Source organism: Rhincodon typus, chromosome 1, assembly GCF_021869965.1.
Source record: "Rhincodon typus isolate 14 chromosome 1, sRhiTyp1.1, whole genome shotgun sequence".
Taxonomy (NCBI): domain Eukaryota; kingdom Metazoa; phylum Chordata; class Chondrichthyes; order Orectolobiformes; family Rhincodontidae; genus Rhincodon; species Rhincodon typus.
This window is the reverse complement of record NC_063332.1, coordinates 82,511,841-82,528,271: the sequence shown is the minus strand read 5'-3', so window position 1 is coordinate 82,528,271 and position 16,431 is coordinate 82,511,841. Positions and strand designations below refer to the sequence as shown.

The window sequence follows — 16,431 nt, the reverse complement described above, 5'->3', positions numbered from 1 at the left end:
ATGCTTTTTAAGACTTCCAGCACCTCCTCTTCTGTAATATGGACTGTTTTCAAGACATCAATATTTATTTCCCTGAGCTCCCCAGCTTCCATGTCTTTCTCCACTGTAAATACTGAAGCAAAATTAGTAGCTATCCCATCTCATGTGGTTCCACACGTAATTGACCTTGGCGATCTTTAAGGAGCCCTATTCACTCCCAAGTTGCTCTTTTGCCCTTAATGTTCTTGTAGAATCCTTTTGGATTATCCTTAACCATATCTGCCAAGGCTATCTCATATCCCCTTTTTATTGCCCTCCTGGCATTCCTCTTAATGTCTCTACTCCCCTGAAACCCTTCAAAAGAATCACTTGATCTTAGAGATAGTAGGAACTGCAGATGCTGGAGAATCTGAGATAACAAGGTGTAGAGCTGGATGAACCCAGCAGGCCAAGCAGCAGAGGAGCAGGAAAAGCTGATGTTTCGGGCCTAGACCCTTCTTCAGAAATGGGGGGAGGGGAAGGGGGTTCTGAAATAAATAGGGAGACAGGGGGAGGCGGATAGAAGATGGATAGAGGAGAAGATAGGTGGAGAGCAGACAGACAGGTCAAAAAGAGGCTCTTTGACCTGTCTGTCTGCTCTCCACCTATCTTCTCCTCTATCTATCTTCTATCCGCCTCCGCCTCCCCCTCTCTCCCTATTTATTTCAGAACCCCCTTCCCCTCCCCCATTTCTGAAGAAGGGTCGAGGCCCAAAACATCAGCTTTTCCTGCTCGGCCTACTGTTTTCATCCAGCTCTACACCTTGTTATCTCAGATTCTCCAGCATCTGCAGTTCCTACTATCTCTGAAACAAATGGCAGAGGTGTTGGCTTAGTGCAAGAAAGCATTAATTAATTCACAATGGACTCAAAATCAACCAAGTGAAAATAATGTCTAAATGGTGAGACCACAGTAATTCAAAAGGGTCATGAAACGTTGCTCTTTATCTCAAAGCAGAAGTTCAAGAATGAAGAAATGTTGCTTCAGATGTACTGTGTCTTAATCAGAACCTGGTTGGATTAGTTTTACATATTAAACTTCAGGAAACATATTGCCTTTGGAAGGAATACAACATTGACTGATGAATGACACTAGAATGATACTAGATCTTAAAATTATGAAGATTGGTTGCACAAGCTTATCTCGGTTTTGAATTTCAAGGAATTCAAAAAGGTTGAGGGGAGATCAAATTGAAATATTTATAATTAAGGAATGCAATCATAGCTGGATAGAAACTATGTCCCCGGGTTGGGGAAAATCCAGAATAAGACAGAAGTTTAAAATTAGGTATTGATTATTCATAAACAAAAGGATGTTGAAAATCTGGAACCTCTTCTCCAAAGCTGGTGAAAGTTAGATCAATAAGAATTTTAGATTTAGGTCAATAGATTGTTGATGTGCAAGCAACCTGGATTAAAACTGAGCAAACAGAATTGAGGTTCATATTCAGCTATGATCCAAATGAATGGTAGAACAAAGTTATGATAAAATTCCATTTAACTAAGATCCAAAAGAAACTCGAGATAAATGCTGGATACAGATTCAAAATGAACATAAAACAAATGATATTGATCACGAAGAAAGAAAATTGGTTTAAAAAAAGTCTTGGTCTCAAAAACTCTGCATTTGAGCATTTCGATGAAGTAACAGTCCACCTAAATTTTAACTATTTTGTGTTAGACTAAATTATAATGCAAGACAATTCAAAAAGGTATTTATCAATGTTTCTCCAGAAGGGTGTGGCAGTTACTTGGGTGTGGTGAAGCATGGCAACTAATAATGGACTTGGAAGGCAGTCAGAGGAATAGAGCATTGAGTAGTAGCAGGAATATCCAACTCAAGGAGGTTACTGAAATGCAGAGGGCAGGATCAGGAAATAATTTCACCACAAATTTCAGAGTTTTAAATTGAACAGACTGGGAGGCTGGGAGACTAGTGGGGAAAAGAGTAGCAGTTTACAGAATGGGATATTGAGTATTTCTAAGGAGGGTATCCTTGTCAAGAGAGTACAGGATTTTAAAAAATATTTTAACCTATTTTTCCTAATCAACCCATTCAGCGATGTTATTACACATCACCGGAGCAGGTGGGACTTGAACCAAAGTCTCTTGATCCAGAAGTAGGGACACTATCAGTGCACCATAAGAGCCCCTTAACACATTAGCCTGGGATTCTGGATTACTAGTCCTGCGACAATACCACTAGGTCACAACTTGCCAATATGTTAGATGGAGTATAGGATTAATTATTTTTTAAAAATTTAACCCATTTTTCTAGTCAACGTGTTCAGAGAGGTTATTACACACCTCTAGAGCAGGTGGGACTTGAATCCGGCTCTCTTGGTACAGGGGTAGGGACACTACCACTGTGTCACAAGACATCCCCTTAAATTTCACAATCTGCCATTTTGGGATTTGAACCTATATCCGCAGAAGTATGGGCTTCTAGTTCAGTGACATTACCACTACACCACCACCTCCTGCATTTGTCTTAAATTGTTACTTTAGGGCAAGTAGAACTTGAAACTGGGTCTCCTGGTTTAGGGGCAGGGACACTACCACTGCCTCATAAGGGCACAACAGGACACACGTGCTTTCTTAAGTGGTTTTGTTAGCAATATTTGTATTGCTTCAGATTTGTATCTCTATAAGCTGTTTACAGTGCTGGGTTGTAATTTTAGGCAATACTATTTTAGGCTATCACAGGGGGCTAATAATAAAACTTATACATTAGCCATTCTGTAATATCTAGAACATGGTCTTTACTGTCTTGCAATAAACTTATTGGATTCCTTTACAAGCACACAGTTGACACCAGCAGCAAAACAAAACAGAACAACCCTGCCTGAATCTAACTGGGTCACACGGTGTCAACCACACAAAAAGAAACAAAAATAATAGTCCTGAAAGCACTCATTTCAATGACTGTTCATGTTCCAGGCAAAATCCTATCGTCTTTCTGAAGGAAGGTCTAGGCCCGAAACGTCAGCCTTCCTGCTCGGCCTGCTGTGTTCATCCAGCTCTACACCTTGTTATCTCAGATTCTCCAGCATCTGCAGTTCCTACTATCTCATCTACCAAATGAAAGCACTGTGGGATTCACCCAACTCAACTGCAATTTAGTTCACTGCCACCAAAGACAATTAAGAATAAGCAATAAATATATTTTCAGTCAACCTGTTCACACCTCGGGGGCAGGCGGAACTCAATAATACTGGGCACTTATGTGGCACATCCCATCGATGATGCAAATAAAAATCCATGCAATTCAATTTTTAACAAATTTATCTTTAGCCACTCAAGAGATGACTAAATTGCATGCTACTATTTTTGCATGAAAACCATTTGTCTGTTCAAGAATAAAGACTAAACGCAAGATTACCTTCTTTCTGTTCAAGCAGCCCCTGAGAATGACTTGCTTGCACTCTGGTTTAAAGAGTTTGGAGATGGCTGATATACACTGCTCAATCTGAAGACACTGCCACATTTGACACACGTGCTGCTTGGAAGGTTTGGTAGATGAAGCATTTGCAACTTTATGCACACCCTCTGCCACCGTGACTTTGCCCTGCATGTTCCCAAAGTTTCTATACATTAGTCGTCTTTCTGGATAAGCCTCCTTCGTTTTGGATTGTCGTAATCCAGGGACTTGCATATGTTTTCGGGAGTAGCTGACCTCTTCAGGGATGCGTTAAAGGACGCCTAAAAAAGCAGTCCCACTGTCCTTCTGAGAATCTCCTGCCACAACCAAGTTCTAAGGATAAAGCCTTTGTTCAAGAGTTTTGGTGCGAGGTATATAAATGGAACATCCTGCCCAGTGGAGATGATTTTGAGTGATGAGAGCCTTGACACAGAGCAACTTGATTGGGGAGACAACAGTGCTGTTGTTTGGCCTTTCTTACCACTGGATTCACACAACTTCATGAGACTATTATCAATTTTATTTCCTCAGTGCTCTGAAGTGTCTGCTACGGCTCTCTGCACCACGTTAGAGTACAGCATCACTGCTGCCCAGTAAATCATGAACTACAGTCTCCATCTTGAGATGCTTGTCATAGAATCATAGAATCCATAGTGTGGAAACAGGCCCTTTGGCCCAACAAGTCCACACCAAACCTCAGAGCATCTCACCCAGACCCATCCCCCTATAACCCACCTAATCTACACATCCCTATGGACAATTTAGCATGGCCAATTCACCTGACCGGCACATCTTTGGACTGTGGGAGGAAACCCAAGCAGACACGGGGAGAATGTGCAAACTCCACACAGACAGTCGCCTGAGGCTGGAATCAAACCCGGGTCCCTGGCACTGTGAGGCAGCAGTGCTAACCGCTGAGCCACCGTGCCACCCAAATGTTCTCTCTCAGTCAGCTGATTTGCAAGCGGTGATAAATTTTGGCTACCTTTGTCGTCAAGAGAATGCTCCCAAGATACAGAAAATGGTCTGCTTTTTCCAGGATCTCAGCAATGCTCTTAATTGAAGTAGGGAGATGTTGTGCTGCGTGACTTAGTTGGAAGAGAAGCTTAATGAAGACACCATTTTGTCATATGCTTATGAAACGAGTGAACAATGAGGTGAAGATCAGTTTCTGAGTGGGTGCATAGATCAAGCGTCATCACATACTGAATTTCTATGACAGAGGTTGCAGCGATTTTAGAAATATCATGATTGTCAAAAACAGCCTTTACCCTGAGCTCAATACACAAGGGTTAGCTCCTCAAGGGTGACCACCAGACACCAAGAGCACACAACAAACTTCAACAGCACAACAATCCAGCCCTGGTGCTACAGATCCAAAAATTTCTGTTTTGTCTGGACCAAATGGGAATTCCTTTTAAATGCTATTCACGTGAATTATGTTGATTGGCATCATTCCGAGGGAATGCCACTAACACTGTTGAATGTATTTATACACGTACTGTAGAGGCTGTTAGAACACCCGAACTGGAAACCAAGTATACTTACAGCATCAGATATGTTGAGCTGAATTTTTTTTTCAGCTAAGTCCAACTTGCACCAAATTTTTGGAGTGATTCCCTCCTCAAGGCCTAGCGTATTTTCTCACCATATCTTACCAAACTCACCACCATTAGATCACTAAAATTCACCACATGGCATGTTTCACATCCAATTTTTGCAGCATCATACTCCATGCTTTGTCCTGGAACAACTTGCCACTCAGCAGATCTTTTGGAATTCACCAGCATCATTTACATTCGTGCTAGCCTTAAGACACCGTCGAACACCTGAACAAGCACTGTTAGTCTGGAGCTGTCCTGTGTGGTTCCTGGCATATTCCCTGGACATGGCCGACAGGAGAAAAGAGGCACCCTGCTTTGAAGGGCATGCTGCTGGACTGGGTGGTGCAAATGCAGGACTTCTTCTTCCAGCAGGGCAAGCATTGGATGACACCACACCTGACCGCTTTTGCCTGATCAGAGGTTAAGGCAGTTTCAATCATCTGGAGGAATGCCCTCCAGAGAAGGTCAATGTCCTTGGCCACTCCAACTAAAGCCACCATCTTCTCCACAATCACTCTCTCTCTCTGTCTGCTAATGTACCATCTCCCAAGGCTCATGCTTTACCACTCATAATTGCTTGCAAACTTTTCCTTCACTTACCCTCATCCATCCCACCCCCTAACACCACTAACCCTGGTTGCTCTCTGCGTTGCCTATTCACTCACATGGGACACTTCACCACCTGCCTGAGCAGTAGGAACTGTGCCAGCCATTTTTGACATCTGCAATGCCTGCCTCTCTCTCATTCCAGGACAAAAACAGCCCACACAAGGCAAAAGCACTTAGGTCGCATGGTGGGGTGCCTGTCATTTGGCTCTTTACCCCTTATGAGGAGAAGATCCTTCCTCTGATGGGCCAACATTGGTATCTGAGGCTTTCTTTGGACTTACTGTGCAGGGATCCTTGAGCGAAGTCTATACCCTTTGAGTTGAAAGGGGCTTGCTAACGATCACAACAAGCTTCTTTACTTTGTGCCAGGCTTTGGCTCTACGCTAAACAGCATGGCAGCTAACAGTAATATTAGCCAGGTTCCCTGACTGAGGGGGCAAAGTACATAACGGTAAAGCAAGGCAGAGATGCTGTAAGCACCAGATGGGGTCAAAGTGAGTTAGCAGTGTAACAGTGAGCGAAGAGCCAGAGATGCAACCTGGTCCAGTACGTGAGCTGGGTGTGTCTTCTTGCAGCAGCATTACAATGATACTGCTGGTGCAGCATCAAGGCGCAGAAACATCCTGTAAGTGGATCAGAGTTGTGCCATGGAAGTTCTTAGAGGTTGGTACTTTTCAGATGCCAATGTCCTTGAACACAGTGCCCATGGAGGGTGCCCAGTTTCCAACATGGAGGTTGATTGGATCAAGCGACAAGATGAATCCATTAAGTGCCCACACTATAATTCTTGTCGAGTTTTACTGATGCCTTGCTCGTTTGGAGAGTTTGGTACGGTGGGAGGCTGAATATAACTAAGGTAAATTTTGCTGTTAACAAGGCATTAATCAAAACAGCAAAGACACCCCTTTTCTGCCAAGAATCACATTCCACTGCTTGTAAAAAGCATAAAAGACAGTGTGACTTTTTCATGATACCAAGATGGTCCCTCCCTCAATTGCTGCCTGATTCTGTTACATATTTTGTTACAGTCCAAGTTGCTCAGGCTCCTATAATGATTCTGCCTTTTGTATCTCATATACCATACTTAATTCCATTAACATAACAACTTGACTTGTACAGAAGGGGCTGCAAGAATGGCTGCACTGGAAAGAAATATTCATATATCACAGTAGATTACACTTGAATATTTTCTTACAACAGTTGAATATTATAGAACGTATTAAATATTTAGAGATCTGGTTCTGAGAATTACTTTTCTCTCCTCTGGATCAATGTCATGTCAGACAACTTACATATATAAATCAGGCTCACTACAGTTTGCACTATTTTTGAAGCATTTAAGAAACAGGAAAAATAAACAATGAAATTAGCACTGTTCAAAGTAACATGGATATGTTATTAAACATCGTACAATTAATACAGATTTTGTCATCAGTGGGCACAACCTTGGAACACAGCAGTTTTGAGGTTCTGTTGTCTAGTGGTATGTTTTGGAAAGCAGGAGTTTTGGGATCTGGAAGCTAAGGAAGGGAGCACCAGCATTACAGAGTGAGAAAGGTCTTGAGATCTGGAAGTACTGGGCAAGAAAGGTTTTGAGGGAAACATTTTAATTGTCAATTTGACATGTTGAATTGGCAGTTTACATTTTGGTTTTCATGCTTTGAATGATTGAAAACAGGTTAATATTCAATTTACACTCTAGCACACTGACCTTGAGTTACTAACAGAACACGAATTAATAGCATTAAGGGATACCATGTCCGAGCGTTCACACAAGATGTGCCATGTTCAAAAAATAGCTTGCATTTTCTTGGGCCAATGAATTAATTGACTTGTATAGTATTCAATAAACATCCATAAGACAAATCACTTGTATCCCTATCCTCTGATGAATTTCATTCTAGGGTCTCAGAAGAAGTTAGTTCATGAGATAGTTGATGTGTTGGTTTTAATTTGAAAAACTCATTAGATTTAGGAAAGGTTCCTTTAGATTGGAAAACAGCTAACGTAACTCTTATTCAGAAAGAGACTGGAGGCAGAAAGTAGGAATCCACAGGCCAGATACCTTAACATCTGTCGTAGGAAAATGCTAGAAGTTATTAGTAAATACATAACAACAGGGCATTCGGATAAGTTCAAGCTGATCAGGCAGAGCCAAAAGATTTTTATCAAAGGGGAATCATGCTTAACTAACCTACTGGAGTTCTTTGAGGAAGGAACTTGCGCTGTGGATAAAGGGGAAATCAGTGAATGTATTGCACTTAGATTTCAACAAGACATTTACTAAGGCGCACATCAAAGGCTATTGTGGAAAGTAAAGGCTCATGGTGCTGGTGTAACACATTGACATGGATGGAAGAGTGATTGGCTAACAGGAAGCAGAAAGGAATAAATGGGCTGAGATAGTAGGAACTGCAGATGCTGGAGAATCCGAGACAACAAGGTGCAGGGCTGGATGAACACAGCAGGCCAAGCAGCATCATAGGAGCAGAGAGGCTGACATTTCGGGCCTAGACCCTTCATCAGAAAAGGGGGAGGGGAAGGGGGTTCCGAAATAAATAGGGAGAGAGTGGGAGGCGGACGACATGTCCATCCTGGGCCTCCTGCAGTGCCACAACGATGCCACCCGAAGGTTGCAGGAACAGCAACTCATATTCCGCTTGGGAACCCTGCAGCCCAATGGTATCAATGTGGATTTCACAAGTTTCAAAATCTCCCCTCCCCCTACCGCATCCCAAAACCAGTCCAGCTCGTCCCTGCCTCCCTAACCTGTTCTTCCTCCCACCTATCCCCTCCTCCCACCTCAAGCCGCACCTCCATCTCCTACCGACCAACCTCATCCCGCCCCCTTGACCTGTCCGTCCTCCCTGGACTGACCTATCCCCTTCCTAACTCCCTACCTACACTCACCTTTCCTGGCTCCATCCCCGCCTCTTCGACCTGTTTGTTTCCTCTCCACCTATCCTCTCCTCTATCCCTCTTCTATCCGCCTCCCACTCTCTCCCTATTTATTTCAAAACCCCCTTCCCCTCCCCCTTTTCTGATGAAGGGTCTAGGCCCGAAACGTCAGCCTCTCTGCTCCTATGATGCTGCTTGGCCTGCTGTGTTCATCCAGCCCTGCACCTTGTCGTCAGGAATAAATGGGCCTTTTTCAGGCTGGCAGGGTGTCATGAATTTAGCCCATAGGGGTCAGTGTTGGGGCCTCAACTCTTTACAATTGATATAAATGATTTAAATAAAAGGTATGGTGGCTAAATATGCTGATGACACAAAAATGGTTAGGAAAGTGAAGATGGCATAAGGAATATAGATATGTTACATGAGTAGGCAAAGATCTGGCAAGTGGAGTAAAATGTGGGAAAATGTGAAATTGTTCATTTTGCCAGAAAGAATAAAAAAGCATATTAACTAAATAGTTGGTTGCAGAGCTCAGAGATGCAGAGAGATCTGGGTGTACTAGTGCATGAATTGTAGAGGGTAGTATGCAGATAGGGCAAGAAAATCGAGAAAGCTAACAGAATGTTTTGTTTTATTGTGACAGGACTTATTACAAGAGTAGCAAGATTATCTGTCAGTTACACAGGGCATTGGTGAGATCCCATGTCTGCAGTACTGGTCACTATATATACATAAGATCTAATGTGTTGAAAGCAGCTCAGGAGGTTTAGTAGACTAATATCCGGAACGAACAGATTGTTTTATCAGAAAAGGCTACACCAGCTAGGCCTGAATCCTCTGGAGTTTGAAAGAGTCAGACTTGGCTGAATTGAAATGTAAAAGATTCTGAGGGGACTTCAGACTTGCCTGAAATAACACAAGGAATTCAATCTATAGTTTTCTTTTTTCTATTGACTTGAGAACATATAAACTCAAGCCCAAGAGCACCCCAGTACAGGTAAACTCCATCCAAAGTGCCGAAAAACAGTGATATCAGACTCAAAACATTAACTTTGTTTCATGCCAGATCTGCTGGGTTTCTCCAGTACTTTGTTTTTATTTCAGATCTTCAGTATCCACAGTATTTTGCTTTTATCTCCCCTATTCTCTTTTCCTAGTACTGCTAAATACCAAAAGATTAAAAACATGGTCATGTAATTACTCTATTTATATCCAGAAATGATGCTTTTACTTGTCTACAATAAAATTTCATTACAAATATTTTGTTGGAAGATAGGGTGTAACTCTTATAAAAGAATGTGGGTTTTTTCAGTACGTTATTTTGGTTGGTTCCACCAGGTAATGGTTTTATCTGGTAGAATTCAGGCACACACTAACACATAGTTGCAGCACAGAACCTAATTCAGACAATATCACACGCTATCACACTGAGCCAATCCAAAACCGAAATTATGAAGAAACTGAAAATCAAGAAAAATGCTGGAAATAGCAGGCCTCATAGCATTTGGGGAGAGAAATCCAGTTTGAATGAATGATGATTTATTTATTGTCACTAATATCTTGAACATACAAGGACAAAAGTGTTTTGTCGCCGCAATCCAGTGCCATTTTGAGGTACAATAAGGATGAAAAGAAATTACTGGAAAAACAGTTCATCTTCTGTTCAATTAGGTCTCAAGCACAGCTTCTGCAAAGAGTTCCGGTCCTCAAGGAATCCTGCTCCGGGAACTGTGATGACGCCAGTTACCCAGGAGACCCCGGCTCTGCTGCTGCCGCTGCCTCACCAACACCACCAGCAGTCCCTGCTCCAGGCACCACCACCACCAAGAATCCAGGCTCCGGGACTTCCGCCGTTGGGAGTCCAGGCTCCGGGCACATTAATGCCACCACATTAAGGCCACCGACGCTCCAATGAGCCCAAACACTACTTACAGTGACAGCGCCATCCAGGATTTCACTTCAGATTGTTAACCTTTCATCCAAATGATTCTGATCTAAGGTCAGCAGCCAGAAATGCTTGTATTTCTCTCTTCATAAATGCTGCCAGATTTGCTGAGTGTTTCCAGAACTTTTAGGGGTTTTATATATCACCAAGAACAAGTTTAACAATTCAATTTTTCTACCCTTTCCTGTCCACTTAATACTCTAAATATTAATTCATTTCTCTTTTTTACAGGTGTGGGATCTGTTTAAATTATTAATTCCAACAGTGTTGGAAGAATGCCTCACTTTAAGAACCTTGGTAAATGTATTCCCCAAGAAACCGATGAGTCACTAACTCTTCATGAACAAACCATCTGGAGTTCACTTCTCTGATCAAGCCTTAATGGTGAAATCAACCAGTTAAAGTGATTTAGAGCACTAGTTTTATCTTATGTATCTTCAATTAGAATATTAACAAGCAACTGAGTGAATTAATTAATCTTTAAAGATGAAATAAATGAAGTGTGAAATGCAGTAACCATTTATTGATTACAAATATAAACCTTTAACCTTGAGTGACCACACAAGTCAATAGATGTAAACAGTTGAAGTCAGGTTTGCTTAGTGGTTTGAACAACAATTAACAGACTGTCAGTTAAAATGAAGAGCACAAATTGTAAATACAGCTCAGTGTCATCTTAAATAAGGACTCAGTCTGTGCTTGGTTATTACTTTTTACTCATTCACAGGATGCAGACATTGTTGGCTGAGCCAGCTTTCGTTGCTCATTCTTAGTTGCCTTTGAGAAGGTGATAGTCAGTTGAACTGATGTGTTCCATTTGCTGTAGGTAGACTCACAATACTGTCAGCGAGGTTCCTGGACTTTGACCCAATGACACTGAATGAACGGTGATATATTTCCAAGTCAACATTATGATGGCTTGGACATGAACTTGCAGGTGGTGGTCTTCCCAAGTATCTGCTGCCCTTGTCTTTCTGTGGGGTAGTGGTTTTGAGTTAAGAGCTTAGTGAGAGTAAATCTTTGGAAAGTTCAGAATTTAAGAGCATTAAGTAGCTAATGTTTGAGTAGATTTATGGTGTAACTTAATGATTCCTTTGGGCAACAGGATTGTCTGTTCCAGTTGGACGCAATGCTGCTGATATCAAGAGGCTCAATTCTCACCAGCCGTGTTCTCTATTATTTTGCCAGCCACATGCCACTCATTGCTATCAGTCCCCAAAAAATGCAGACAGTTTAACTTCTTTAATCTCATGTACGTTCTCAACGTACTTGTATTTTATAAAAAGCTACCATTCCATATTTCTTCATTTAGAATACCCACCGCAGAGAACAAAAAGAGGTAAAAGGTAAAATTGCCACAGTCTTACTAGACCACAGTGCTTCTCTCTCATTAGTGAGAGATGATTGGTGGTAGTTTAACCCGAGGGTCACCATGCCTCAGGCGAGGGGCGAGGTTGAGAAGCAGAGTCCTTTGTACTAACCTCAGTCAGTGCAGGAATTAAACCCAAATTGTTGGGATTCTTGCATACTTGGCATCCGGCCAACTGAGCTAGCCGAACCTCTAACAAAAAAAGATCTGCATTTGACAGAGAAACTACAGCCTTGAGAGTTTAAGAAAGGAGGAATAATCTTCAAAATGACTAAGGGTTTCAACAAAATAGGCAAAGTCAATTTCCACTTGAGGTAAAATCCAAAATTAGAACTGTTAAATTGAAACTGTAATTTATAAATCAACTGAGGAATCATAGAAACATGTCCCCCATTTTGTGCACACGGAACTTACTACCACAGGGTGTGATTCAAGTAGGGATTCCCATGCTATGAGTTGCAATCTACAGTGCAGTCAAGCAATTGGGTTCACGTGCTCTCTCTCCTTGAAGCAGAAATAGCATCTGTGGTGTGTTCACTGTAACTAGTCAGCTCTGACATTAGCTCAAAAGTGAAATGACATGCATGCACACATCTGGTTTTTCTTGTTGAAGTTTGGTGGGCAAGGCCGCATTAAATGAGATTTAAGGTCAGGTCCACAAAGCGCAAAATGCTCAAGAGAGGAATAAAAACAAAGATTATCTTCTTTCTAATGAGATCCATTCCCCAAGACCCATTGCTCATATATACAAATGTAGTATAAACAGTACAATACAATTGTAGGCTGTCCATTAATTCCACATTATAAGTCATTTGTGGGATATGCAGTACCCCTATATCTGCAAAATAAAGTCTCACACTGTTCCCATTCAGGAAGCCAACTACACATAAGTCGACAGAACACTAGTCATGGATCACAAAATGTTATACTTTCTCTAATTTTTTTTTTTTTAAAAAGAGCTTTGGCCTAACTAAAATGTGTGCAGTTGCTACATAATACTTCAAAGTGGACTTCAAAGTAGACAGAGCTTTTAAAGTTTTATTTGCACAATCATGCTTTATACCAATTGGTTTAAAAGCTTAGCAAGATCACAGATATAGGAAAATAATATAATTTGTTGTGAATATAATTTGAAATTTTGTTGTGATGCATGATAAATTGGTGATAACATCCACTTGACACATAAATCAGGAGGAAGAGGGCATTCAGTCCCAATTTGCCATTCAATAAAATCATAGAAATGTGGAGTAATCAGATCAACTATCTGCCTTTGTTTATCAAGACTCCTTTGTTTATCAAGAATGTGTGTGTGTATATACATTTAACACTGCCTTAAAAATATTTCGACTATCCTTCCACCATCTTTTGATGTTGTCCCCAACAATCGAGAAGAGATACTACGAATATGAAACAAAGCTCATGGAAAATAGTCAGGAATGGAAAACAACATAAACTGAGAAATTAACCGGACCTTACTGTAGGTTTTAAAACAATACTCTGAGCAAATCTTATGATGATCCTAATAACAATTAGCCTGAATTAACTGGAAAAAGCAACTTCTGAGCAATACATAAATTGGGTAGCAACTCATGGCAAAGAAGAAATAACGAGAATTGGACATTGTTGGACAATTTGCATGACACTGCAGTTAGCTTCACAATAACCGCATCTTATTCTTAAAATGCACGTTTCACAAAATTGTTGTATTTGTCCATTACCTACAGAAAATTAAATCTCAGTAAATAACAACATAATTACCCTTTTAATGACTTATTAATTGTTAATAATGGTCATTCAACTTCCCAGGACCAGAAGATACAGAAGTAAACAAGTGTAGAGTCTCATGCCTTCAGGTAATTACTTATCATTTAAATACTTTTAAAACATTTTAAAATATCCTTCTTACTATTTCCTTCTCTTCTTCTCACTCAAATTCTTTATTTTTCATTTCCTTCTCTGCATCTAAGTGGATATCGAAATTCAGCCTTCTTAGTTTTTCCTGATCTTTAAAATCTTGATGAAGGAGACAGTTGGTCTGTCATCCTAGATGCATCATGAGTCAGTTTACACTCCCAGCAATTTACTGGGTAAAGCATTTTGAAACTGAAGATTGCAGGAAGAAGTCTGAATAGCCAGACATGCCTCATTTTGTGAAATGTTAAACACATTGCTTCTCTTTAATAATATTTTCCCACTAAAATTATGCTATGCTGTGAACATGTTTGTGACAGCTCTCATTACTATTAAGGTATGTCATGTTAAATACTGAAAGGCTTTTCCACGGGAAGTTCTACAAGAACTATAAGTAGCAGAATGGAGAGGTTATCCAGTCAGTATTATTAATGGGAGAATTACTTTTCACTATCCAATGTAGTCATTTTAGATTGCATAAAAATAATGACTGTGTACCTTTAGCTCCAAATAGATACAGAACAAAATAGCCTTTGATATGTTACCTTAAATTTTTACTGCAATTAAGTAAATCATTTAAACTTGGAAAAAAAGCATAATTAAAAGCATTTATTTTATTATGCCAAGCATAGCAGTACCCAAACATAGATAAAAGAACTAAATCATCAAAGTAGTGTTTGACGGAGGGTGGTAACAAATAGCCCTAGCAATAGTGACTTCGGGAACAAGCATCATGGTGGGCATTGTACCTAACCTAATCCAATCATCTCAGTCTCAGAACATTCCTACAAAAGTTTCTCAAGGCATCAGTCACCTTAATGTCTCTACCTTATCCATTCTAACTTGTCTCAATCTGATGTTGCTGCACTCCGTTCTCTCAGGTCTAACCCTGACTTAGTTATCAAATTTGGAGTCATACTGGAATTGAAATGTCAACTCTGTTTCAATCTTCATAGAACTTCCTGTTTTTACTTAAGTGCCAGTCAGCGAACATTTCCAAAAAGAGAAAATCTAACCATCTCTTGAAATTCATTGGAACTAGAATCATTGAATCTACCCAATTATCATCGTGGGGGCTTATCATTGACCAGGAACTGAACTGGACTAGCCATATAAAAATGTAACGATTTCTATCTGATCTACAAATGTGCTATGATACCTCTCATTTTCACCTGATCTATCATGACCCTTCCATTCCCTTTCCTTTCTTGATTTCACTGTTTCAATTTCTTAGGATGGACTGTCCACCAATATCCATTATAAGTCTACCAACTTCCCATGTTACCTCAAATACATTTACTCTCACTCTACTTCCTGCAAGGATTCTAATCCATTCTCTCAGTTTCTCCACCTTTGTTGCATATATTCTAATATTGTTATCTTTCACCAGACAGCCTCGGAAATGACCTCCTTTCTTCCTTCAACTAAAGATATCCCCCACTGTAGCTGACAGGACTTAGCCATATCTGACCCATTTCCTGCACTTCTGCTCTTACTCTTTCCCTACTTCCCAGAATGACATTAGGATTCCCCTTGTCCTCTCTTTCCACTTCAGTACTCTCTGCATTGAAAGAATCATCCTCTGCTGTGTCAGCTTCCTCCATCAGGATAACACCCACCAAACATATCCTCCCCTCCCCCTTCCTGTCAGCATTCAGCAGGATCTATTCCTTCCATCATATCTTGGTTCATTCTTTCATCATTCTTAATTCTTCCTCACTCCCCCATGACACCTTCCCATGCAATTACAGGTGTAACTTTTGCCCATTCACCTCCTCTCTCCTCACTGCCCAAGGCCCAATTTACACCGTGCAAGCAGCAGCAGCATTTTACTTGCACTTCTTTCTATCTAATCTACTGTACTTGCTGCTCACAATGTAGTCTCATCTACATTGGCGAGACCAAATGCCAGCTGGGTGACCAGTTTGTGTAAAATCTCCATGTGCTCTGTAGGAATCACCCTGGCCCTCCAGTTGTTTGCCATTTCAATGAACCACCTTGCTCTCATGCGAACATTTCTGTCCTATGCTGGCTACAGCATTCCAACAATGCAATGCAAGTTTGAGGGTCAACACCTCATTTCTTGTTTGGACACTTTACAGCCTGTAAGATTCCAATATTGAATTCCACAGCTTCAGAGGGGGACCATACCAAGGCTCCTTAGACTAGTCCCATCCAAAACCATGACCTTTGCCACCCTGAAGGAAAAAGGCAGCAGACAGATGGGAAAACTACCACCAGAAGGTTCCACCCCAAGTCACTCATGATCCTGTCTTGGAAATATATTATCATTCCTTCAGTGTTGCTGGGTCAAAATCTTGGATCTCCCTAATACCATAATGTACCTACACCATATGGATTGCAATGGTTCAATTCAATGATGATCAAGGGTTACAGGGAGAAAGCTGGAGAATGGGGTTAAGGAACTTATCAGCCATGATTGAATGGCGGAACAGACTCGATGGGCCGAATGGCCTAATTTCTGCTCCTATGTCTTATGGTCTTAAAGTAGCTCACCACCTTCTCACAGACAATTATTGATAAGCAATAAATACTGGGCTAGCCAACAGTGCACACATCCTATGAATGGATAAAAACATTGCCACATTAAAATTAATTATTAAAATGTTTTGTTATTGGGGCTGCAACCAGAGATG

The 16,431-nt window shown here is 40.9% G+C and overlaps 1 protein-coding gene across 1 annotated transcript in view; it reads left to right on the top strand.

The window, feature by feature from the left end:
- Nucleotides 1-10,464, top strand: part of atp8a1 (ATPase phospholipid transporting 8A1) — a 41,039-nt gene extending 30,575 nt beyond the window's left edge. The window contains exon 6 of the mRNA XM_048600540.1: nt 10,221-10,464. Coding sequence (XP_048456497.1) covers nt 10,221-10,464 — 244 coding nt within the window. The remainder of the gene's footprint in view (nt 1-10,220) is intronic.
- The last annotated feature ends 5,967 nt before the right edge of the window (nt 10,465-16,431 follow it).